General features: G+C 41.1%; 1 protein-coding gene across 18 annotated transcripts in view; it reads left to right on the top strand.

The window, feature by feature from the left end:
* Positions 1–27,754, top strand: part of Zasp52 (Z band alternatively spliced PDZ-motif protein 52) — a 442,143-nt gene that overhangs the window by 284,489 nt on the left and 129,900 nt on the right. For 10 of the 18 annotated variants that reach the window (XM_017628613.1, XM_017628603.1, XM_017628621.1 and 7 more), the window contains 4 exons: positions 8,055–12,330; positions 13,846–14,029; positions 14,116–14,355; positions 14,431–15,380. The exons of 1 other annotated variant lie outside the window; for it this stretch is intronic. In XM_017628613.1, the coding sequence (XP_017484102.1) occupies positions 8,055–12,330; positions 13,846–14,029; positions 14,116–14,355; positions 14,431–14,508 (4,778 nt within the window). In that variant the 3' untranslated portion in view covers positions 14,509–15,380. Of the gene's footprint in view, positions 1–8,054; positions 12,331–12,700; positions 13,707–13,845; positions 14,030–14,115; positions 14,356–14,430; positions 15,381–27,754 lie in introns of those variants that run through there. 7 more of the 18 variants (XM_017628696.1, XM_017628668.1, XM_017628687.1 and 4 more) reach the window with 5 other exon arrangements.

Genomic DNA, 27,754 nt, shown 5'->3' with positions numbered 1-27,754 from the left:
TGTCGATCCCAGGATGAGGAGGCAGTCCCCTGGAAACTGTGTGTGCCCAGCCCCCTCCGTCGACGAGTACTGAGGGAGAACCATGACATACCAAGCGCGGGGTACATGGGTATTCGCCGAACAGTAGCACGGATTGCCAATCGGTATTATTGGCCAGGAATGTTTCGCGACATCAGCCGGTACGTCCGTCAATGTGAGTCCTGCCAGAAGTACAAGGAGGCACAACACAAACCAGCCGGCAAGATGCTCTCGCAGGTCGCTCAAGAACCTTTCGCCACGGTGTGTGCCGATTTCATCGGACCTCTACCACGGTCCACGCATGGCAACACCATGCTACTTGTGTTTTTCGACAGATTTAGCAAGTGGGTCGAGTTGGTCCCCATGAGACGGGCCACAGCGGGAGGACTTCGCCGCGCGTTTAGGGAGCGTATCCTCGCCCGATTTGGTATACCCAAGGTCTTCATCTCGGACAATGGTGTACAATTTACTAGCACGCTCTGGCAGCGTTACCTCCAGGGGGTGGGGGTGCGCCAACAATTTACGGCCCCGTATACACCCCAGGAGAACCCGACGGAACGCGCCAACCGCACTGTAAAGCGAATCATCGCACAGCTTACGAAGACACAACATAGGCGGTGGGATGACCTCCTCCCAGAAATCACACTCGCCGTAAATACGAGCGTCACAGTCTCCACAGGATACAGCCCAGCGTTCCTGGTGCAAGGACGGAAACCACGACTACCAGGAGCACTCTTCGACGAAATAAATATCGGAACAGGCGAAATAGCCCCGACGGCCCAGGAAAAGTACACAAGGATGCAGGAAGCATTCAGGATCGTCAGACAAAATATGGAACATGCCACGACCGACCAAGCGCGCCACTATAACCTGCGTCGCCGGGAGTGGAACCCAAAAATCGGCGAGCTGGTCCTCGCCAAAGAACACCGTCTATCTAAGGCAGCAGAGGGTTTTGTGGCAAAACTAGCCCCAAAATATGCCGGCCCCTACCAGATACTCCGATACGTTTACCCGGTAATCGTGGAGCTACGAAAGACCGACGACGGGAGGACAAGAACGGCGAACCTGGCCGAACTGAAGGCGTACAAGACGGCCGAAACACAACAACTTAGCAACACGGAAAAGGGAGGAAACATCCCAAGCCTTAAGCCCGCCGAAGAGGGGGGGAAGTGTGAGGACTAAATATCCGCGGAATTTAGCCCACACGAACGCAAACCCCTACACCAACAATAACGACTACACCGGCAACAATAACGACTACAGCAACATCATCGAAACGGCTAACCAACACGAGAGACCGTATCAACACTCCTTTGCGACACCGTCACCATAGCAACGCAACATGTAGCCATACAACTCAGCAACACGAAGAACACCAGCTATAACAGATGGGACTTGGCAACATACGAGACAGTCAGCACGGAGCTGTGGTCGTGAACGCACAGCTACTAAAGAATAGCTCTCGACTTGTACATAGGCGACTATACAAGGCCTGGCTGTTCAAAGGTAGAGCGCCGCCACCCCACAGTCAACCGTGAAACCGCGCGACGGCGACGCCAGTTCGCCTACCAGCACCGCGACGGCGACGCCAGTTCGCCTACCAGCACCGCGCCGACGCCGCCCAGAGGAGCGCACCGACGCCGCCCAAAATCTAAGCGTCGTTAGCGAAGCCGTGGTCGTGAAAGCACCACTGCTAATGAGTAGCGCATGACAGGGTAGAGCGCCGCCACGCCACAGTCCACCGCGAACACGCGTGACAGCGACGCCCGATCGTGGGGCAACAGTGCGCTGGCATAGTAGAACGCCGACGTCACGTAGCAGTAGAGAGCCGACGTCGTACATCCGCAGAGCGCCGGCATAGTAATGCCGACGTCACATACTAGCAGAGCGCCGACACAGTAGCGCCGACGTCGTATGGAAGCAGAGCGCCGACGTCGCACAGAAGCAGAGCGCCGGCATAGTAACGCCGACGTCACATAGCAGCAGAGCGCCGACGTCGCACAGACGCAGAGCGCCGGCATAGTAACGCCGACGTCACATAGCAGCAGAGCGCCGACGCCACACAGAAGCAGAGCGCCGGCATAGTAACGCCGACGCCACATAGCAGCAGAGCGCCGGCGTCGCGACCGAGCGACGATGCAGCAGCGCCGACAGAATAGCACCGTTAGGAATTTACATCCCGTTAATCATATTGTGTTTGTAATCTTAAGAATTTCCACGTTATAGAGAATAAGGATAAATAAATAAATTACTATTTGCAAAGGCCCCCACAATAAAAATTTATTGTAACGGACCCTGGGCACGGCGAGTATATCCCAGCATAGAAAACAGAAGCGACGGGGCCATCACAGAAAACGCTTCGTTACATTACTAAAATATCGCAGTTTTGCTATTTCTGAAAATTACCGTTATATGGGAGGTAGGCGTGGTTATTGTCCGATTTTGCCCATTTTCAATACCGTCCGTCTTACGCCCGAAAGAAGTGCACATACCAAGTTTCGTTAAGATATCTCAATTTTTACTCGAGTTATCGTGTGCACAGACGGACGGACGGACAGACAGTCAACGCTTAATCGATTTCTCTTTTCATTCTGATCATTTATGTCTATATCTATCTCGATTCGTTTGGCCTGTTACAAACAACCGTTATGTGAACAAAGTTATAATACCCTTGTGCACAAGTACGCTCGGGTATAAAAATTACACGCACAATGACAAACATGAACAAATGTGCAACAAACACATAATTTCATAAAGACAATCAGTACAGTCCGGATTAAATCAATGAGCAGCTTATTAGATTTGTTTTCGTTTGTACTACATATGTGCATATATACATGTACACAAACATGTATGTACATACACAAACATATGTACTACGTACAAATGTATATACAACCATTCAAACATATGTACATACATGGAAACAATGCTGTCCATAAGTAAATATGTATGTACATATGCCCATCAGTCATCAACGAAGCCCGTTTGCTTCATCATAAATATATCCATACAAACATACATATGTACATATGTACGATTGGATGTAGTTACGCGAAGCACGCTTGCATCATTTATACATATATTGGTTGGTAGCGGCAGAGCTGAAATGCGCAATGAGTTCGTTCATACATACATATATATGTATACATATATGTATATATGTATAAATACATGCGTGCATTCAAACATACATACCCTGCAAAAAATTGTGCGACTAATCTCTAAAGCGAGTATTCCGAGATTACTCTCAATCGGGTACAATTGGGCATTAATTAGGCCCAACTAGTCTCATACGGGTACTATTGGAGGTCAATTAGTCTCGACTCATCCCTTAAGGGTATAATTGGAGATCAATTAGTCCCCAACTCATCTCTAACGGGTACTATTAACGATTTAATGATATGTACGCACTTAGTCAATGAAATTTCATGTACGGCGTTGGCACGCAGAGAGAGTATTCGCCTAACAAAACTGAGCACCCCGGTTCGAATCTCAGCTGGCGCAAATTTTTATTTTTATTTTTTAAAAGTGACTAGGCGCTTCTCATACCCGTTCGGGTATAAAGGTGAACAATTAGTCTCTTCATAGGACATGCTCGAACAAAAGCGATCAATTCATTCCATATAAAGAGATCAAAAGTGGTATTAGTCGCATGCTCCTTTGCGATTGCTCCCGGAGTCATCCCGGATTAGTCCCATTTTTTGCAGGGTATATACATATGTAGGTACTTGTACCCGTCATGCGTCGCTTTATTTATTTTTTCCCCTTCCCTATACTACCTTCATCTTCCTTCTCACTCATGTAACGTTTTCAGTTTTCAAAATTTCACTCTCCATTTTTGCGATACCGCCGCCTAAGACGTTTCACTTGAAAAAGGGAACCATTTTGAAATATGAGTGTTTTTACACTCTAGAACAGTGCTGTCCAACCGGTAGTTCGCGGGCGCCTAGTAGTACGCGACCTGTATTTTAGGTGCCCCAAACAAAAAGATGGACAGAGGAATACTCTGTACCGAACTACGCCATTTCCGGTTGTAATTGCGAAATCCCATTAGTCTAATCAAATGTTTCTTGCCAAGGGGCATCTATACAAGGTGGTGTTGCTGGAACAGCTTATTTGATATTTTTGTCTCTACACTAGTACAGCAGAATGTAATTAACTTCACTAAACTCATGGGGCGTTGGTACCGGCTCACAACGTCATAGAAACAGTAATAAAACGCTGGAAAGGTATTTTTGAGTACTATTGAAAACTCAATCCTCTTTACGATGGTTAAATAAAAGGAAATACATAAAATAATGTAAGATGTCTACCACCCTGCTATGGAGGTATCTTACGAAGTTATAAGTGATGGTCAAAATTGCAGTACCCAAGCATACGAACCAAATATTCGCTTTGATTTTTCGAAAGCCAACTTTAAAATGCTTAACAAAGAACTGTCTAAATTGTCGTGGCCTGCATTTAAAGAAAATATTGAACAAAGCGTTGCACTTTTTAACTTTACTTTACATAAATTATTTGAAAAGCATGTGCCTAAACGCATGTAACAGTTATGGTTCACTAAAGAACTGAAAAATTTGAAAAACAGAAAGTCGCGTTATTTTAGATTACACAAAAAACCGGTTTACACTCATATTATGTATAATACTCACTTTTGCGTCATAAGTTTTTTGAATTAAACAAAAAGTGTTATAAAGCTTACTTGTGTAAAATCAAACGGCGTATAACATATAACCCCAAATCATTTTATGACTTCGTAAACTCCAAGCGAAATGTACGTGGGTTTCCTTCCGCCATGAAGTATCAAAATACCGTCTCTAGTGATAATCAAACAATTTCTAACATGTTCGCTCAGTTTTTTAAATCCAATTATTCCATTAACTCACATGCTAACATTGACTATCCTTTTAAACTATGTCCAATGAACTCAATAAATATCCCAGTAAGATCTCCCGATGATGTAGTAGTTTATCTGAAATTCTTAAAGCAGTCCTTCAGTTATGGTCCTGACCAGATCCCTACTTGTATTCTTATAAATTGTTCTAATTATCTCTATGAGCCGTTAACAGCGATATTTAATTTATCTCTTAAAGAGGGCGTTTTTCCAACTATATGGAAGGAATCGTTCATAACCCCGTTACATAAAAGCGGTAGCAGATCTTCAGTGGAGAACTAGCGGGGAATAGCTAAGCTTTCTGCAATTCCTAAATTATTTGAGGCAATTATAACAAATCAGTTGACGCATTCTATCTCTTCTAGCATTTCATATAGTCAACATGGATTTTGCAAGGGCAAATCAACTTCTACAAATTTACTCGAATTAACATCCTACATATCAAAAGCATTTAGTGAAAGCAAAACTGTTGATGTTATATATACTGACTTCAGTAAAGCATTTGACAAAGTGTGCCACTCGTTGCTCATCTACAAACTTGATCTTCTTGGTCTTCCACCTAATTTTCTACGTTGGATCTCTTCATACGTCTATGATAGATCACAAAGGGTAATGTTTAAAAATACTATCTCTGACGTCATTGATGTTACTTCAGGGGTCCCTCAAGGTAGCCACCTAGGCCCGGTTCTGTTCTTGCTTTTTATAAACGATATTTCTACAGATATACAATTTTCCAAAATTTCAATGTATGCAGATGATAAAGCTTTGTAAATCGTACGTTTCAATTAATGAAAGGTCTTTGCTACAATCAGACTTAGACAGCATGGCTTACTGGTGTCAAGTAAATCTTATGCCTCTAAATCTTAAGAAATGTAAAGTAATGAGCTTCTCGCGAAGAGCTGTTCATCCCACTTCTTATACAATAGGTAACCATAACCTGGAACAGGTATACAATTTTGTGGACCTTGGTATCACAATGGATCCTAAGCTTAATTTTAATCTTCATATTAATGTGACAGTCAACAAGGCTAAAGGTGTACTTGCATTTGTGAAACGATGGTCAAACGAATTTTGTGACCCTTATATCACTAAAACCCTGTTTACAACATTAGTTAGGCCAATTCTGGAATACGGTTCGGTGGTTTGGAATCCAAGGTATCAAATTTACTCAGACAAGATAGAGTCAATTCAAAAACAATTCCTACTTTTTGCTTTAAGAAATTTCCGTTGGGATTCTCAATATAACCTTCCACCTTATATGAGCCGATTAAAACTTATTAATCTTCCTACACTTTCCAGCCGCAGGCAAATGATTCGTACAATTTTTATAGTTAAATTACTAACAGGCTCAATTTCAAGTCCGCTTCTTCTTGGCGAAGTTAGCCTTAATGTTCCCTCCCGGGTATCTAGACACTTTTGCCCCCTATTTCTGAAAGCTTGTAAAACTAATTTTGAATTGCACGACCCACTCCGTTGCTTATGCCAGGATTTTAACTCTCATTCCAGCACGTTTGATATATCAGATCCGCTTTTCAGCATTAAGAAATCTATACTGTCCTCTCTCAATAAATGAATCATTAAAATAAAGACATAAAATTGGCTGATGAATTTAGTTCTGTAGCTGAACAGTTTTTGATCTCGACACTTAACAAACTCCTGCCTATCGTGACTCGGCGCAAAAATTGAAAATACTGGTTCCGTACGTCATGCGGACTGCGCCCCGCGTGCGGATGGGCGGGAATGGAGGGTAAAAACCGTTGGGATATTATTATTATTATTATATACATATATATTTGACATCTGGGAGCACTAGATTTCCTATATATAAGAGGAAACCCACACCGATCAGTAAAGTATTTACATATTTCTAATGTTTCACGGTTTCAAGAATACAAGGCAGATTATTAGTTTGATACTAGGAATGTGCTGAGCCGATATCCTTAAGTATTGATCGAAAATGGGTACTAGGCTTTCGAACTTTTAAAAACACCTAAGGGAGGATAAAATAATTTTAAAAGATGACTTTGTAAGAAAACGATTTTTCTTCAGGAGGACACAATATTCGTTTCATTTCTCTACAAAATTAGCGGAAGAGGCATTTTAAGAGTTTTAATAAATTCATAAAAAAAAATCAACAATAAGCCATTCCATGAATGGGACAAAAACATTTCAATGAAGTAAAAAAACGAACATAGGTACATCCATATATGTTATGTTATAAGTAAGTGGGACCATTTAATTTTTAATTTAAACTTTTCTGTGTGTTGCGCCCTCTATAATTTAATAAATACACTTAAAAACTCGTACTTTCGAAAGCAGAATTCTTATCAACTTTGATTTACCCTCTTTTAACCGACTTCAAAAAAAGGGAAGGTTATCAATTCGTCGGAATATTTCTTTTTTTAATGTATGTTACCGCATAACTTTAGACCACGTCAACCGATTTCGATAACTCTTTTTCGATCGGAAAGGTAGTGTCTCATACTAAATTGGTTTAGATTCGATCATTGGATCATACAAAAATTTATGGGACTCCTAAATTTTCATTGAGAATTGAAGTCGGTTGTGTTTTTTGCTTAAAAATTACTTGTTTACATTCATGCAATTGATCAGTCGGATCAATATGCTGCTTATGTATTCCAAACACGACATTTGAAGAAAAAAAATAAAATTCCCAGCTGCACCTTTTACGCTTGCAAGCAATTCTAACATATTTATATGTATTTTATTTCTTTTTTTATTCATACATTTAATGTTGCATTCACACTCACACATTGCCATATTAACAAATCAATCGCAAATCAACCATTAATTGCGACACTTCCGTGGTACTCATCTTCACACCTCATTCATCATACTGAATCGTTAATCGCGGCAAATATAATAATTGAAACTCAATGCCAATCGTGCTACTGGTCTGCGCCTAATTTGTACTTGTACAATGTACGAGTACATACTCATATACATAAATTATATATTGCACTGATTCAAAATGCTATAATAAATTTGCAACGATTGGGAAATGCGAAAAAAAACGTAAATTCAAATAAAAAACTCATAAAAAAACCGGACTCACTTGAAATCCCCTTGACTTGGAAACCAACCATCCGGTCCTTAAATTATCCCGTTAAAAATGCAGATAACGATCCTAGCTTGCAACCGCAATATGCGGAAGAATGTGACTCCACAGCAGCAATAGGAGCTGAATACTTCGAGGAAGACCTCGATTTAGCAGATGCCAATCGGCAAAATCGTAATAACTTCTCTTGGCCTCCACCCAAGGAAGACAGTCCCGTTGTACCGACAGCAGCTCCACTTTATATTCCTCCACCGGAAACTCAACATGCAGTAGCGAAGCCCCTGAAAATTCCACAACCACAATCTGAAAATGAATTGAATAAGGGGCAATCTCGGTCACAGAATAAAGAACAGCAACAAGTACAGTATTGTCAACCGAATTGGCAAAGTAAGTCGGCACCCCAGCTGACTATCGGATTGCAGCCGCCCGAAATCGAATCCAGTTCGGAAAGTTTTACTTCAACTTCCACAACAACGACTACTACTTCAGAAGAATATCAGCGAATGTATGCCGCTCAGGTGCAAGCCTATCAAATGCAACAAGTTTATGAGCAGCAATCTGGATCTGAGTTAGACTACCATATGGATATGGAAGTGGCTACAATGCAACAGAATTTGCAGGAATCGTCTTGTATAAGCTCGTCTGAGTATATTTCTGGACGCCGTAGTGCTCAGGAATGCGTTGAATCCTTGGCTGCTCCATTGAACACTTACAAACTCATTGATATGGTGAGAGAAGTAACGCCCAGCCCTATTCCTCCTCCAAACAATCTGGGTCCTAAGCATGTTGTTTTCCTGGACGAACCCGAGACAAAAGAAATTCCAGCAGAAGTCATCGAAGAAAATTTGCCAGAAGAAACAAAATCTGGTAAGAAAATGACCTCACAAACTGAAACTACTACCTCAGACACTTCAGAAAGAAATGATATAGAACGTAAAAATTCTACAATTGAATGCGGAAACTGTCAAAAAAACAAAGAGGAAGGCGAAACTTTTGTTAAAACTCAACGTAGTGAAATACTGGAGTGTCAGCGAATATTTCAGCCAACTCCTGAGATTAAAATTGAAATTCCTCCAGTGCGTCAAATACCCCCATCGAAAATTCCGAACCCAGTGCCGAAAGAGTGGATTAATCCTTTGGTTAGGGTGTTGACTACGGCACCCGATGTGCCATTTCACTTAGTGGAGTGTCCATGCCCTAAGCCTTGCGATTGTGAGTTCGTAGCTTTGGAAACAGATAAACATATTGAAGAAACTATAAAAAGAGAGGAAGTTAAACAAACCGAAGTGCCAGAAGAAATTAAACCGATCGAGGAAGATCCACCGAAAGGTTCACGACTCGCAAGTGCTATGACTACCGCGCCAGAGTGGGAAGTGCATTTTCAGCCGCCCCCTTCTGAAATGATCCCACTTCCCGAAGAAACCACTCCATATATGCCACCACCAATCGATATGAAACCATATATGCGGGAAGACTATAGGCCCAAATCTCCCTTTTTAAGCGCACTAACAACAGCACCAGAACGCCCTTTTGAGGGTCATTTCGATAGAGACGTGCCTATTCATTTGCTCGATCTCCCCACACCTAAGGAGCACCTTACTTTGTCCGATGCCTTACGTACTGCACCCGAACGGGCATATACACCGCTCAATCCAGCAAATTTCACACACTTGTTTGAGGAACAAGAAATAGAAAAGGAGAAAAAGAAACATGAATTTCAAGTTCTTGACCGAGAGAAGGAATTAGGCATTACCGCACTTGACAGTGAGTCTATCCAATACTATACAACGGAGAAGCGTAACACTTCCCAGCAACGAAAATCGTCCGCATTTGCGGCAATGCAAGCATTCCAACCAACCCAAGCGCCACTTATCTCCAATACTCCATGCCAATCTATTACGTCCTATTCCAAACATGAGTCTGATCCCGATTATGAAAGATATTATAAAGCTAAAGAGCGCAATAAAAAACGTATTGATTATTACCATAAAAAAGAAGAAGAACTTCAACAACAACAAGTTCAAGAAATTAAAATACTAGACACATCACAGACTAAACAATGTCAATCGTCCTCATTAAATTCCTATACCAAACAAAGTTCTTCCTCTGCATCCTCTTCCGCAGTCCAAACAGAATCAAACACCACTTCTACCAGCACATACGCCTCCAACTCAACTCAAGCTTCAAGTTCATCGTATCAAAGTAATGCCGGCACCGCCCTCTCTGACACGAAAATTGATTTGCAAGAAGTTATTGACGAAACCACAGAAGAACTTGAACATTCTGAAGTGCTCTTTCCACCACCATCTCCGCTAAGCCATCTCCAAGGTAAAGCCGTTATGTCCGGTTTACACAAAGCTGATACGATACCAAAATATCAACGCAATTGGACAAAACTGCCCACACAAAGTCCTGTTCGCACTCCAGAGCCAAGCGAACTTCGAGAAAATATCCCACTCGCTTTTGTAGATTCACCTGCTGCAAACTCATCAAGTAACCCGGTCCACAAGCCTGTGGCCCAAATAAGTACAACTACTGCAAACGAATCGAAGAGACAAGAGCAATCTTCGTTGACTGAACAACGGACAAAATCGCAAACTCAAACCAAACGACCAGTCGTGCCTGTTATAGTGGAAGACAGAGTGACTCCCCAAGTAACAATGGCTTTTCAATCCCTTGATGAACACTTACAATTAGACGAATCACAAAGACCAAACCGACCCTACACTCCATCAATTAGCAATAAACCTGTTCCAATAATTCCCTTTTATCAAACGCCGGAAGCACTCTGCTTTGACGAGTGCCCAGCCTCTCATGCTCGCACTTATGATCGACGCTCAGCTTCACCATTCCCGGACCGTGCACGATCCCCTGCTCCGGGCCCACCACCAAATCCGCTAGCAGCTATCCGCACACCACGAGTGAAAGATAATGAGTTGTCTTCCTTATCTCCGCGTATACTTCAAGCTGGCTCAATTACCACTGGACAAAGCTACTTGGGAGCTCAACAACAACAGCAAACCGAGATTATATCACATCTAGAACAAACTAGCAAAACAGGAAGTCAAAGCTACACTAAGATACCCGAAAGAATTCAGGAACATCAAATTGGTAATTACACAGTACAACGCCAAGAAAAAGCGTCCCACAAATCCGATCAAAAGCAATCGAGCTTGGAAAGCCAAACAAAAATGCAAATTGGCGATACCCAGATTGAGAGAAGACGCCGAGTAACTGAAGAATATGAACACACTCAAAGCGCCCGTTCTGTAGAGATTCGTACAGGCACAAAAACTACTGCAGTCGCTCCCGCTTCGTCAGCTACGGAGCGCCGTCAATCATACGGCAAAACAGGTTATGTTGCTAATCAAGCGCGCCGATTATCCGGCTTGGAACAAGAGATTACAAATTTGACAAGTCAGTCGCAGGCAATTAGCGCACGCGCCGCTGCTTTAACGGATACATCATTTCCACAAATAAGTTCTCCTGAACCGGTATCGAAGTTTCCGACTAAACCATTGCTTCCTCCACACGATGAACCTAAGCGTCCCAGCTATCTGTTTTCTGCGACCCCTTACAACAAAATGGTTGGTCCCCCGCCAGGATTCAATGAGCAAGAAAATGAGCAGAAACAGAATCAACAACAGTTGTCTTCCTTTCATGCTTTAACTACATATGGAGCATCTATGGCTTCGAAACAACAAAAATCATTAAGTACATATTCAAGCAGCAACTTCACAACTTCCACAAGCACAGCATCATCATTATCACAGCAAGCTAATGCCGCTAACGTTAGCAGTCTAACAAAAGCTTCTATTACTAATAATAATCAAGCTGACGCGGCAAGTGCCACGACCGCCGCCGCCAGTGCCATTTGCCCCGTAACGGGGACATTCTGTCGTCCAGGTCACACTTGCTGCCGACAGCAACAGTTGCAAGCGCAAACCATTGCAACTGGCGTAGTTAATTATACTGAGAATAATAACGTAACATATCGGCCGAACGCTTCCACAGGTATAACGGATATTAAGACTAATGCACAAACCACCGCAACGGCTATCGCTACCGCGGCCAATGCTATTGCGTATGCCACTGACACAGCGCCGCCTTCCTCAAGCACTGGTTCTGCCGCTGCTGCCGCGCCTACTTCTTTTCCGCCACCCAATACCATTGATAACAACAAGTCTAACGTTGATTTCGGCGGTTCTACAGGTGTAGGAGGCAAGGGAGCCTTTGGCGCCACCTCGGCTCCAAAGCGTGGACGTGGAATCTTTAACAAGGCGGTCGGTCCCGGTGTTCGCGTACCTTTGTGTAACAGCTGCAACATCCAAATCAGGTGATGACCGCATGCTGAGTCGAATATGTATTGGTGTTTTAACGTTATCGCCCGCTGATGTTGATATGCAAAATATGGTTTACTTTGTACCGCCCTATGTGCATGTTGTTCATTCATGAAAATTGCCCCTTACATTTTTTTACTTTTAGATGGTAACCACTAATATTGTTAATAGCCAGCTCTTTTAGTTTGATATGTACATATATATGTACCTATATGTATGTATGTACGTATTTTTAATGCTGAAATTATTTTTGAGTTTCGCAATAATTGCTCAATTTAAATAGTCATACGTAAACTGCATGCGGTATTTAACCTAATCGTGTCCTTGGCTTTATGCCTTGGTATTTCATTTTTGTTCGTTTTACAGAGCTTTGCACTAAACCCACTAACGCTAACGCCATACCTAAAGACAACATAAATGAAAAAAAATATAAAATTCTGTCGGACAATATTGAAATGGGTGCTAACTCAAGAGCTGACGGTGAAGCGACCGCAATGTTGGCAGAATCGATTGGGCGCATAAATATGGCAGATAAAATGGACAACTTTATGGCGGAAGCAGGAAAAGTAATTTCTAACATGTTGGAAGCTCGCTTGGCTAGCAATGGCCACACATTTTCGGCTTCCTCACATGGCGGCAGTACATCCAGTTTACGTAGCAATTGCAGTTCCAATCAGTCGCGAAGCCCAACGCTCATTCGCAAGCGTTTCGATTTGGACGACTTTAAAAATATTGATCCCTCCGACCCAGTCTCTTTAAAACCTGTTGTAGCCATCCAGCAATCGCCACAAGTTGCGGCCTCTTCGATTATAAGCCAACAGACGGATCCACACGCACCGAAAATATCTGAAAATGTTATTCTCCCAATGGATTTGCCTACAAGCCGTGCCATGGGCAAAGTTCTTGACCTTTGTGAAAGCAATAAGCAAAATGCTTTGAAGATAGAGAACAAAAGCGATCCTTTAATATCGCTAAATACATTAGGTGCGAAGTCAGCTAGCACAAACTGTGATAATAACTGCCAAGCAGCAGATGTGCCGCCATCGATGGTAGTAAGTCAGCCTCAAACAGTAGTATACCGCGAGAAGTCCGGTAGACCACGAAACTCAGGCTCGGGTCATCGAGGTGGCGAATTGTCCATTCATGCGATGGATCGTAGGTCGTATATCGAACCGAAGGATGTCAACGTTAGTGATAGCGCTCGAGATGGCCCCGCATTCAGTATTAGCGTCAAAGCATTGGGCCCCAAAACTGACGATAGTGAGGAGGCTTTAAATACTGTCATGTCGCCGGAAAATGAACAAGTCGTAGGTCAGTTATTAAAAGATGGTAAGCGACCGATTTGCTGCCAGTGCAATATCGAAATAACAAAGTGAGTAGACATCTTCCAGAACCTAACAGGCCACTTTTATGCTCGTTAGATGTTCGATTTTGATAATGAAAAACGTAACCCTTGAGCTGTTTTCCTTTTCGAAATATCACTAACTATCTCCATAAATATTCTTTTTTAGGGGGCCTTTTATTACCGCATTGGGACGTATCTGGTGTCCTGAGCATTTCATTTGCGTAAATGCCAACTGTCGTCGCCCATTGCAGGACATCGGTTTCGTCGAGGAGAAAGGTGATCTCTACTGCGAGTACTGCTTTGAGAAATATTTGGCTCCGACATGCAGCAAATGCGGTGGCAAGATAAAGGTATGTACACGTGTCAATATGTTTAGTTGTTTGCGCCCACTCGCCCTGGATGTGTAGCAGCTTTTATTGAATTTAATTCTTATTAGGGCGATTGTTTGAACGCCATTGGAAAGCAATTCCATCCAGAATGCTTCACTTGCGGCCACTGTGGCAAACTTTTCGGTAACACCCCCTTCTTTCTGGAGGATGGAAACGCCTACTGCGAAGCCGATTGGAATGAACTCTTTACAACCAAATGTTTCGCTTGCGGATTTCCAGTTGAGGCAGGTGATAGATGGGTTGAAGCCCTGAACCACAATTATCACAGCCAATGCTTCAATTGCACTGTAAGTTTGTAACTAGTTAATGCAAATTCAAATTACAGTATTTACCCTTTTAACTAATGCTACATCTTTTTACAGTACTGCAAGCAAAATTTGGAAGGTCAAAGCTTTTACAACAAGGGTGGTCGTCCCTTCTGTAAAAATCATGCGCGCTAAAGCGAAAGAACGTTTGCTGCACGTCAGAGATCACGCATATTACAATACCTACATTAAAGATACACTGATAAACAATATCCACAAAAGTTATAATATAAACATATAAATTGTATTAATTAAAACCTGAATGTGAAAAGTACACGCTAAAGTCCTCGAATGCCTCTTTGCCTCGGCCTCAGCCTCAGCATCGAAACTTTTTTCCGTTATTATGCGAAATTTGATGACGATCCTTTGATTCGAAATAGTACATATGTACATACATAGATATGTAACTGAGTGCAAAATTGTAATTATAAGTAAATGTCGAGAATCCCAGTAGCACTAATTCACTAAACAGGCTGCATTCAAATGCACATTAAAGAACACAAACTCGTGTGTACTCTCGTACATATTTACGTATGAATGTGGGTTGGTTGGTTGGAGTGCTTCCTAGTCCCTGCCCAAGACACATTTAGCGCATTATTGGGCCATTTTGATACGTATGAATGTACTAAAAAACTATCTCAAAATGCCAAGGCTTTGACTTGAGCACGGTTCTACCGTTTCCAACGCATTAATAGACAACAGAGCAGGTTATCTTGAAAAATTTTGAATATGTACATACGTATTCTGCTCTCGATTTTAACAATTGTAATTTAATCTGGGAGTACACATACATATTTATGTATGTGTCTATAGATATGTAATCCCTTCTCAACAAATTGAAAATTAGTTGTTTTAAACTCAATGTTTGTGTGTAATGTAAGTTGAACGTCTCTGATGAAGACAAAGGTATATGTATATTAATATTTTTAATCATCAATTGAAACCAATGTTTATAAAACCAATTATGATGTCAACAAATAAACTGAAATCTTTACCACGTTCAATAATCACCTTTTTATTCCCAAGGAAATAATCAGCCTCATTGCATAATATTAGGTTCACATTGCGCCATAAACTCGAGTTTACGCTTTTGTGTTTACGAACAACCGTCAAGCGTTCACACTGAGTTGTTTAAGAAACTCGGAGTTTGACTTTTATTTGTTTACATTTTCTTATTCACATTGCTAAGGATTTCATACATACAGTGGGGTGAACTTTAAAGCCTTTAAAATAAATTAGTAAACGTTAGTGGGGAGTGCAATGGGGTATAGTCGTTGCGCTGGGTATGCAGTTACAGTTGCATGGCTGTACTCAATCCCGACTCTTGCGTCCTCGTTCGCGCACTCTGGGCAACGTGAGCAACCCATGTGGGAGATGCGGTAACCAATCAGAGTAAGGCTACTCCGACTTATTCGATTTAAGGGCTCACTGAAGTCTGCAGTGCCTCTGCCCGGCTGGTTGATGTCCTCGTAGGGACAAAAGCTGACATGACCGCCATCCAAGAAATGCGTTGAACGGGGCAAGGCAAGCAATGTCTGGGGCCTTGCGACGTCTACTACAGCTGCCATGTAAAGGAGCGCAAATTCGGAGTTGGATTTGTGGTGGGAGAGAGACCCCGTCGCCGAGTACTGTCGTTCACCCCGATGGAAGAGCATCTAGCCACAATCCGCATCAAAGCGAGATTCTTCAACATCTGGCTCATCTGCGAATATGCCCCGACGGAAGAGAAGGATGAGGCACCCAAGGCTCTCTTCTATGAGCGCTTGGAGCGCACGTACGAGCGCTGCCCTCGTCATAATATTAAAATCGTGCTTGGCGACTTCAATGCCAGGGTGGGCAAGGAAGGGATATTTGGAACCACCGTCGGAAAATTCAGCCTCCACGACGAAACGTCCGACAACGGATTGAGGCTGATCGACTTCGCCGGGGCCCGAAACATGGTAGTATGCAGTACTAGGTTCAAGCATAAAAATATTTATCAAGCTACGTGGCTGTCTCCGGATCGAAAGACGAGAAAGCAAATCGATCATGTTGTGATAGACGGAAGGCACGCTTCCAGTGTTTTAGACGTACGCACACTCCGAGGCCCAAACATCGACTCGGACCACTATCTTGTTGCAGCCAAGATACGCACCCGCCTCTGTGCAGCAAAAAATGTGCGCCCAAATATGCAAGGAAAGCTTAACGTCGAAAAGCTGCAATCACAACAGACAGCCAGCGCTTTCGCTACTCGACTCTCACACCTGCTCTCAGAGAGCACTCTTCAACAAACCGACATATGCGAGCAGTGGAACCACATTTCCCGCTCATTAAGTACCGCCGCCGAAGAAGTAGTCGGATTTCAGCGAGCCCGAAAGAACAACTGGTACGATGAGGAGTGTCAGGAAGCTGCAGAGAAAAAAGATGCCGCCTACAGGGCCACGCTGCGATCGGGCGCAACGCGCGCTATGTGGGACCGCTATAGGGATCTGAAGAGGGAAGCGAGACGTATTTGCCGCAACAAGAAGAGAGAGGCAGAAATACGTGAGTGCGAAGAGCTTGAAATGCTGGCCGACAGGAGGAATGCCCGAAAATTTTACCAGAGAGTTAGGCGACTTACGGAAGGTTTAAAGACCGGGGCGCACTCCTGTAAGAACAATAATGGCGACCTAGTAACTGATGTCCAGAGCGTACTTAAATTATGGAGGGAACACTTTTCCGCCCTACTAAATGGTAGCAGCACAGAAAGTTGTGGAGAAGAAGAACCCGAGCCCGCAGTCGATGATGACGGAGTCGACGTTCCACCGCCTGACTATGACGAGGTACGTATAGCAATAACGCGGCTGAAAAACAACAAAGCCGCTGGAGCTGACAGCCTGCCAGCTGAGCTATTCAAGTACGGCGGCGAGGAGTTGATAAGGTGCATGCATCAACTCTTGTGCAGAATATGGTCAGATGAACGCATGCCCGACGACTGGAATTTAAGTGTGCTCTGCCCAATCCACAAGAAAGGTGACCCCGCCATTCGCGCCAACTACCGCGGGATCAGCCTTCTAAGCATAGGTTACAAGGTCTTATCGAGCGTATTGTGTGAAAGACTGAAGCCCACCGTCAATGAACTGATTGGGCCTTATCAGTGTGGCTTTAGACCTGGCAAATCCACCATAGACCAGGTATTCACAATACGCCAAATCTTGGAAAAGACCCGCGAGAAAAGGATCGACACTCACCACCTATTTGTCGACTTTAAAGCCGCTTTTGACAGCACTAAAAGGAGTTGCCTATACGCCGCTATGTCTGAATTTGGCATCCCCTCAAAACTCATACGGCTGTGTAAAATGACGTTGAGCAATACCACCAGCTCCGTCAGAATTGGAAAAGACCTCTCCGAGCCGTTCGCCACAAAACGGGGTTTCAGACAGGGCGACTCCCTTTCATGTGACTTCTTTAATCTGATGTTGGAGAAGATAATAAGAGCTGCAGAACTGAACCGCTCAGGAACAATTTACTACAAGAGCGTGCAATTGCTGGCTTATGCCGATGACATCGACATCATCGGTAACAAAAACCGCGAAGTCTGTTCTGCCTTTTCCAAGTTGGATAGGGAAGCAAAGCGCATGGGTCTGGTGGTAAACGAGGACAAGACGAAGTATCTCCTGTCATCAAACAAACAGTCAGCACATTCGCGCCTTGGCACCCACGTCACTGTTGACAGTTACAATTTCGAGAAAGTAGAGAATTTCGTTTACTTGGGAACCAGCATTAACACCGATAATAATGTCAGCATTGAAATCCAACGTAGAATCACTCTTGCCAACAAGTGCTACTTTGGACTGAGTAGGCAATTCAGGAGTAAAGTCCTCTCTCGACGTACGAAAACCACGCTCTATAAGTCACTCATCATGCCCGTGCTGGTATATGGCGCAGAAGCATGGACAATGACAACATCCGATGAGGCGGCTCTTGGAGTGTTTGAGAGAAAGATTTTGCGGAAGATTTACGGGCCTTTACGCGTTGGCGACGGCGAGTACCGCAGACGATGGAACGATGAGCTGTATGAGCTTTACAACGATATGGACATAGTGCAGCGAATTAAAATACGGTGGCTCTGCTGGCTTGGCCATGTTGTTCGAATGGACACCGACGCTCCAGCTCTGAAAGTATTCAACTCGGAACCCGCTGGTGGTAGCAGAGGAAGAGGGAGGCCCCCACTGCGATGGAAACAGCAGGTAGAGAAGGGCTTCGCTTCACTTGGCGTTTCCAATTGGCGTCAGTTGGCACAGAGGAGAAACGACTGGCGTGCTTTGCTGAACTCGGCCAAAATCGCTTAGGCGGTTACAGCGCCAAAAAAGAACAAGAAGAAGCAAAAGTTAGTTATGGGTTTTATCACTTTTAGGAAAATTACCAAGACGTCTTCACTGTTGGCAAGCGCGGTGTACAGTATCCAAAAGTTCTTCGGCTCTCAATAACTTCATTGTTTCTAAGTTCCAAGTGGAAAATAAATAGTGTTAAACCAAATTGTCCCAGATTAATTTTTTTCGATTTTTTTCGTTTCATCTATATACAGGGTAAAAGTAGCGTTAAAGTAAAGGAAAAAATATGACTAAAACTTTGGGAGTAGTATAGTTCTCCTGATATCGGCCGTTGCCATATAGCAACACGGGGCGCATTCCAGATGGATTCTTAGAGGGCAGTATTTGGTTAAAATATGACATAATAGAAACATTATTTATAAGTTTTAATACATTTATTGATAATAACTATATGCATATTCTACGTACAACGAGGATGAAGAAGTTAATTTTTAGTATGAAAATTTGCAAAACATTTCAAACGTAAACCCAGATCACATTTTGCCAGGTTTAGTCACAAGTATGGAAACCCCCGAGGTTATGTAACATCGAGCTGTCAATTAAAGGCCACACATAGTATTTGGGAGTAGTCTTCGATAGTAAACAGCTGTGAATGCGCAATGTTGAAGAAAGAGAGAAGGTGGCCAGTAACGCCCTTTATGCATGTAAAAGAATGCTAGGAGTCGCTTGGGGTTTGTCACCTGCTCTGATGCTGGAATTCGGCAAAAAAGTCCTTATACCTCGGGCCAATGTAGAAGGTTCAGCGCCTAGCGGCACTGTGCATCGCGGGAGCGCTGAGGTCCACTTCGACGGCTCCTCTTTAAAAAACCCTTAGTTTCCCGCCCATTGGCCGATTTGCGGAAAATCGTGCTGCGAAATCCGCACGTAGATTGACGGACATAGGGAAATTCAATTTCAGAATCTGAACCGCTTAATTGGGCCGGGAAGCACAAGCAGCACAGACGATTGAGGAGGAGGGATGGCGCAAGGGAATGAAACCTAGCCGTAGATCCCTAAACATTTTCACGGACGGCTCTAAAATGGTTACGGTAGTGGGTGCCGGGATTTAATGCCGGGAACTGAACGTCAGGCAGACAGTAAGGCTACCTGACCATTGCCGCATATTTTCAAGCAGAGGTTTTCGCAATGAGGATAACTGCAGAGCTAGCCTTCACCGAAACGACAATCTATTCAAAATTAAACCTATTCCAGACGGCAATTAAGGCAGTTTCCTCATATAGTATTTCATCCATGAACGTCCTTCGCTGCCGGGAAGACATTGACAACAGACAAACTGCATTTGTATACCACTTCAACACTTGTACAATGAAATATACGATAATATGATTAGGCAGTTCAGGGCTAGATGAAATGAGTTAATCACCTGCAAAACTACAAAAATACAAACAAACGATTTTGTTTTACACCGTCAAATACATGACGGTATTTTGCGTTGCCACACGGGGTCAATTTGGGCTAGCGAACTTATCAGTACTTGGTAAAAAGAGGAACAGTTCACATTACGCCCCGTGTTGTCATATTGCAACGGACTTAAAAAAAACACTTAAATTATATAGCATGCACGATTGTTTTTTATTGTCGCTTGTTACCAATAGAGTCACTAATGTTTTAGCTAATATTTTATCACTGTCATATTTTGTAAAAAAAAAAAACGCTTTCTATAAATTCATGCTTACTTCTTCATATATGATATTTTCGTGGTTTTCTGCCACTCCTAATTTTGTTTAAAGAACACACTTGCATTACACTCGAAAGACAGCAAGGATCTGACCGAAGCGTATGCGTTTCGAAAGATATACATTTTAGGAATTAGTTAACGTACATATAAGCACTTTGAAGTAAATGGTTTTTGTTTTACACCCTCCTAAACATGATGTATTTTGCGTTGCCATATGGCAACACGGGGTCAATTTGGGTTAATTCAATCTAATTAATATAAAGTGCGAAGACACGCTACTAGTGAAAAATCTTCTGTTCCGGTGGCTACAATCAGCAACACAAAAAAGTAAGTCAAACAGGTGATCCAGTGATTCGCACAATTTGCTACAATCCGTAGGCAAATCAGATCATATAAAAATCACCAGCAATAATCACATAACTCCCGCTATAAGCTTTTTCTAAATTGGTTTGTGTCTGCGATCACCCGAGCTTAGCGCCACCTGTGGCCCAACAGTGAAACCTACGAATCAACACTGCAGCCTCCCGGTTTCGGTTTTACGATAATCCTCCAGTTTACTTCAAGAATTTATCCTAATATAAATACAATGGCTCCTGGCGTCGGCAAGCGACGTGGTGAAGCTATATGCTTCACGAAATACAACGATCTTATTTCAAAATAAGTTCTGGACTCTGAAAACTGAATCACAGAGCTGTTCTGTCGAAAATTCGAAGAAAAGTTCGAAGTTATACAGCGCACATAGGTGTATTTCAACGATTTAGGTGGCCAAAAACCAATTTGACAAAATTTTGGAGAAAACTTTAAAAATTAGTCACTTTCGATAGAGAACATTCCAAATAACATTTCCCAGTCCTCCTCACTTTTCTAACTTGCACAGCGAACGCTCACCGTTGACCGGAAACAGTAGAATATACGCTGCTTATAAATGAACTTTCGCTCTCTAGAAAGATCGTGACGGTTTTAAGTTAATATTTTGATTATATGATGCATTATATTCTTAAAAAGTAGTGATGGATCCGCATGCAGAAGGTAATAATGCATTTAAGGGTAAATTTTTTTTATTTTTTTTAGTCATTTTTTTAAGCAAAAGTTCAATTTAAATGTAACGAAGCGGTTTTCAACGAGTATTTTTTGTTAATTTTTGTTAATATTAAGGAATTTGTTGTATCCCCGGGAGAGATCGAATTATTATTCTTTGTTGAATTGAAAGCTAAGAAATTTGGCTAATATAGTGTGAAAAGACTGCCCGCAGAAAACGGCAGATATGTGGTATTTCTTAACTTAGAAAATGTATTAAGGAAAAATCTAAAAACGCAATTAGGTTATAGTAATACCACTTTAGATCTATTTTAACGCTAAAATTAACTTGTTAGCTGAATTTGAGGCCGCCGAACTAGAATATGAATCCATTTAATTTAACAAATAAATAGATTTCGAGATATTAGCAAAAGTCTTGTTTTCTAGAACCTTTCGGTCCTGTTGCTGCAAATCTGCGGGAATGTAATAACATGTCCCCACCAAAAAGTTAACCATCTCAAATCGAACTTAACCACATCACTAACTATTGCTGTCCACACCGCGGTTTGAGGTTTATAAAGCGGTACAAATGAAGAGAACAGTGTTCGGACCTCCAAAACTCGATTCAGGACTAAAAATCTGAGCAAAAACAAATTTTCCGTACTAGATTGAATTTTTTACTTTCGTTTCTGACATTAATTGTTTGACTGAAATATTTTCTATTCATGCAAAAATGGGGCAATGTAAGGATAATATGCTACATATTTAGGTAATATTAGTAGTAAAGTAGAACGTTTCTAACACTTAATTTTTTAAAGAGCAATAGTATGTAAACCTTTTCTACTTTATATAAATTTTATTCTACATATATTTTTTAACAACTTAAGTATAGTTCTGCATCCGCCCATTTCTACAGCCATACATCAAAAAATAACGAAGATACTTTATTGTATTGCTATGAAAGAGTTACTTTTTAACAGTGAGATTTGGCTAACTTTAAATTTTTTTACTGAAACCGGTGGTGAATACTCAAAAAACGGCCCCAAGAGGGGCATAACATGAATGAAAAAAAACGGAATAGATTTGAAGTCAAGCGGAGTAGAGAAGTAGATTTAAAATTTTTTCAAAAACCGGAGTAAATCTAATCTAATCTTAGTTAAGTCCAAACACTATTAAGGAACGAATGTTTTACATTTTAACGCTAATGAGTCATTGTATCAGGCTTTCGACGTGGTTTTGAGTTGGTTAGCTTTTAACCATCTCAGTGAAATGGTTAAGGCTGTCATTTTTATATAGCGAAACTACGTTAAATGAAGTGGGTTATCTGGATAACCAACTAAACAGCCATAACTACGTGGTTAGCTCTGGGGACATGGTATAAGGCGAACCCAACTATGTTATATATTTCGGAACAAACATTTGTTTTCCTTTACATGGGTGTTATATAAGTGATGATTAAAAAAATAGTTTTGGGTATACACGCGTTTAAATTTAGATAAGTGTCAATTTAGATTAATCTACTATATTTAAGTAAATATTGTATCCCAATTGTTAAAAATTAGTATGTAAACTAAAATTTCGGAACAAAATAGGATTATTATTAAATTTTCAGAAAATGGGTGTGGCCCCTCCCACTTATGATGAAATTCTGTATCTCAGTATCCGCTTCACTTACCCGTTCCAAACTCTTTATGAGCCTTGCTTAGGCTATATCTATACTATATATAAAATTAAAGCCCAAAAAAACGTGAGAGCAAAACAGCCGATGTACTTGGTCGATTTCTATGATTCAAGTTTTAAAATGACATATTTCTACCACAGTAGGATTTAGTGCTATTTTTAAAATGAAATTTTAATAACAAGTATGTTTAATTAAAGTACTAAGTTGATCAACAATACCACGCATTGCTAGACCGTTTCCCTTTCACGCGTTTGTGTTTAGAGAGCATCAGCAAACCACATACATATTTCTCTCTATTCTCCTCTCTTTTAATACTCAGCTCAGCGTTGCCACAGAAAAATTGTTTTTCCTACCAAAACCAACCAAAACTTACCAAACATTTTTTTGAGTTTTAATATTTGTTTTCAATGTCAAATTTTTTAAAAACATAGTTAACATAAACTAGTAAAACTAAAACACAACTAGATTAATAAAAACAAATTAACTGCGTATAACGATTCATTTTACTGTACAGACCTATCCATATGTACATATGTCTCTTTACACATATGTACATACATACTAGATACGAATAAAGACGCGAGCTCAAAAGTTGATAGCGAAAAAAGAGGCGCAAAAAAAATTCGGCGAAGAAAGACTCTTAACATAGGTGATGGCAAGTAAAGCCGCGTTAACTTCTTTGGCAGCGAAGCAAGACCCATAAACTTATGTCCGCAGTCGACTATATTTTCGAGTGCAACAGTATTCCCCAGAACCCCCCAAAGAGTTTTTCCGCTCTTTACTCGTTCTAGTGACGATATTATCACAGCGCACGGCCAACGATACCTTACATATTAAGTTTCGGCCACTAGTTGGAAAGATATGGAGATAAACGTGTTTTGGTTCGTGTGTCCACTACGAGATACTTTGGTATGTATGTGGCGTCTGTACGTACCATCATTTAATTTTTTTCAAACTTTCAGGAATTAAAGTACAAAAAAACTAAGAAGGTTTTGTTCCAGGATGTTTTGATTCATATGCCTTTGTGGGCGTGGCTGATGCTTGAAATTCGAAAAAAGGCAATTTTTTAAACTACTACTAAGGCCGCACTACTTAGCCCATGACATTGATGTGGATATCACTAGAAGGGTCTTCAAACAAGACATCTAACGCTATCTTTTGTATTTTTAAAATATAAATATGTCATAACGTTATCGCCTGAAAACTGGAAATCGGGCTGCTGAAAATATAGATTTCGGGCATTTTCTCAAAAACTGGTCAGTCGATTTTATTCTAGGTTTCCATAAATCTAGCCCAAAACCTTAGTTTACATCTGGTATATAGCTTATATCTGGGAAAACTCTTGTTGTGGTGATATTGCGATTCGAATTGAAAAAATGTCGCTTCAAAAGGGGTCAAATGGTTAAAAATTAAAATATCCGTCTATTTTGGTTACTTTAAGATATAAAAATAACATACCCAGTTCTACGAAAAAAATCACCCATTCCCCGATTTCCACTTAAACCGAAATTCCCTGAAAATCGGAATCTTGGAAACCACAATTTGTGTGTATTTTAGAGTTTTTTTCAGTCACGTGCCGAAATTGTAAAATTTTTCCCCATTTTAATTGCAGGTATGTACACAATATTTACCTATGCTACATGGGTTTATCACCCGCACTTAACCTGCCTGGAAGGACGCGTACAATATTACCTACAGTTGTACATAAATATGTATGTATAAATGCATTTAGTTCACGCAATGTGCCGCTACTACTTACATACATATGTATAAATTGCCACTGAGCAAAACTACTTGAGAAAAAATCATTAGTTTAATAGCACGAGTGCAACATCATACACGTGACAGAAGTAAAAGTTCTTAAAAAAAGCACATGTGTGCCCCCCGCACCTGGTAGAAATCTTAACCAAAATAAACTGCGCGACAATCAGACGAGTACAGTTTTTTATTGTATCCAAAGTTGGTACCAAGTTGATATTTAAGTTTTCATTTCTCATAATTTTTTAATTTTAATTTTTTCGAATACATTTTCGCTTTATTCCGTATTCGAAAAATTATATGTTTCAATGGACACATCGATTTGAATACATAATTTAGATTTAGATAACATTTTTAGTAATTTATTTGAGAAAAATAAAACATTTAGATTACTGTTTGTATTTTGGTCGATTTTAAATTTGCTACCCCAAAATAATTGATATCAAATAAAACACCTCTTTGAGGTAAAATTTTCGTGTGACGAAAGCTAAACTAGAAACACAAAACTTATGATATCAATTTCGTGACGAAAATTATACGCATTTTTTAACTGCCTTGGAAACGTACGGAAAATCTTTTTTTTATTTATTCGGAACGTTGCGAAATTCCATCTACCTACTGCTAGAAACACAAAATAAAAAACAGAACTTTTGCAACGATTCGTATGAATAAAAAAAATTTTCCGTACGTTTCAAAGGCAGTTAAAAAATGCCTTTAATTTTCGTCACGAAATTGATATCGGCTGACTTCCAAAACGTCAATTGCTTTGTATACGTACAAAGTATAAGGTTCCTTAACGTCGAACTACAAAATATTGTCAATGTATACTGTTCCAAAACGCAGCCGATTAGATATCGAAACGTATCGCTTGAGCAATCAGCGCATCAGAAACAAAGTTGATGCTTCGTTTGTTATTGGTTAGCATTGGTGTTTTAAATATGGAAAATTCAGAAAAATTGTTCATTGCAATATTGAATATTTAAAATATGCAATGTATATGGTTGCAATGTGTCGCAACTCTGCATATACAAACAGTTTGAATACCGCAGTATAACAGTTTCCAAACATTGTATTGATACGTTTTGGAAGTCAGCCATCATAAGTTTTGTGTTTCTAGTTCAGCTTTCGTCACACGCAAATTTTACCTCAAAGAGGTGTTTTATTTGATTATTATTACATCAAAGATACCCGCTCTGCGACCTAAGATATATTGTGCTAAATCAAAATTGTAATACTCCAAACTTATGCTATTTAAAAAGCTCAGCACTTTGGATGAGGCTATGTTCCACATTTTAGATGGAGAAGGCAATCGGTCTCCAAGGTGTATCAATCTACGATTGATGCTTCGTGGACAGGCACATAGAATATACTCTGGGGTTTCTTTCACCAGCCGACAAACCCTACAGTCCGTATCTACAGAAAGACCCATTTAATTAAAACCGTACTTTAACTTGCAGTGTGCTGTCAGGTTGCCTGTAAGAGTTCTAAGTTCAAGATGTATTTTGGAGTTCCTGCTGGAAAGAGTTATGCATATCTTTGATTGTCTTATCCCCTTTGACTTCCGCCAGTAGGCAGCAATTTGAGATTATTCCCAGCTAGCTCCTAAGTAGGTCTGCAGTGTATCCTTTAGATGTACCACAGAAAGGCTAGGGACCATGCAAACGCATTTCGGCTTCACGCTTTGCGAGACAGTCAACCCTTTCGTTGCCTTCAAACCCTTCATGCGTGAGCTATTGTGGGCTCGCAGGTGGTTCAATAGTTTACAAGCCTGATGCCGTTTTAAAAGACTCTAAGGGCCGGTTGTTCAATGTCTGGTTATCACTACCACTACACTATCGACGATTTCGACATCATGCATCTAACGTGTGATCGATAAAGCAGTAGTTGTGCTTAACCGGAGCTTCTACCTCCGATTTGTGCTAATCAGACATTGAACAACCGGCCCTAAGGCCTTTAACGCTGCCTGAATATCCGACATAATATTTATTCTGGCCTCATTTGCCTTCTGCGATAACATTCGCGAACACAGACTTCGACTGGAAAGACTTCCGCCTGAAATATGGTTGAGTACGAGCCCATTGGCAGACTTTTCTTGAATCTTGGTCCAAGTACACCATAAATTGTATCGCTACCTAAAGGTGAAAAGGTGTCAAATCCATTTTTTTCAAAGTTTAGTTTTTGATGCAGAATGACGGGTAATACGAAACTACATAGATTTTTCGTCTCTCCTGAAAAATTTCTAAAAATGGACTTGGCATCTTTTCACCCTTAGGTCACGATATATGGATGTCCGTATCGCATATTGGCAATAATAAGGTATACGTTTGTACTTAGGAATCAGGTATATTTACATGTTTGTGGCCGCCATTATACGAACGCACCGGTGAAATATTTGTGTAAAAAAGGCTGCTAAAATATTTGGAGCTACGTACATATTTTCTATTTTTCGCAAATAACTATTACACATTGTCCCGAAACCTACCAAAATCCAATCAAGCCTACCAACCTACCAAATGGAAAAAAACCTACCAGTTTTGGTAGGAAAAGCCCATGTTTGGCAACACTGACTCAGCTAGCACAGCGCAAAATAAAAAAAGAAGAGAAGAATGAGAAAAGAAGAAAAAGAAAGAAGAAAGAAAGAAAAGAAGAAGACGAACTCGACAAGAAAAAGAGGAAGCATCGAACAAAAGGCAGTATTGCTAAGTTTCGAATTTGAAAAAGCACCAAATTTTTATTGGTGTATTTTATGGACTTTATATGCATACATACATAATTTTATTGTAAGGATGCCGATTCAAATTAATAAAAATCCATGCTTCTCGCACGACGGTCGATTTCTTCTGGCATGATTGAAGATGCTGCCATATATTTTGTTGTCGCTTATGATTGTCACTG

This window comes from Rhagoletis zephyria, unplaced genomic scaffold (assembly GCF_001687245.7).
Source record: "Rhagoletis zephyria isolate East Lansing unplaced genomic scaffold, Rhagoletis_zephyria_1.1 Rzeph_scaffold_00077, whole genome shotgun sequence".
NCBI classification, from domain to species: Eukaryota; Metazoa; Arthropoda; class Insecta; order Diptera; family Tephritidae; genus Rhagoletis; species Rhagoletis zephyria.
Note: the sequence above shows the minus strand (reverse complement) of the source record. Positions and strands in the feature narration are given on the sequence as shown.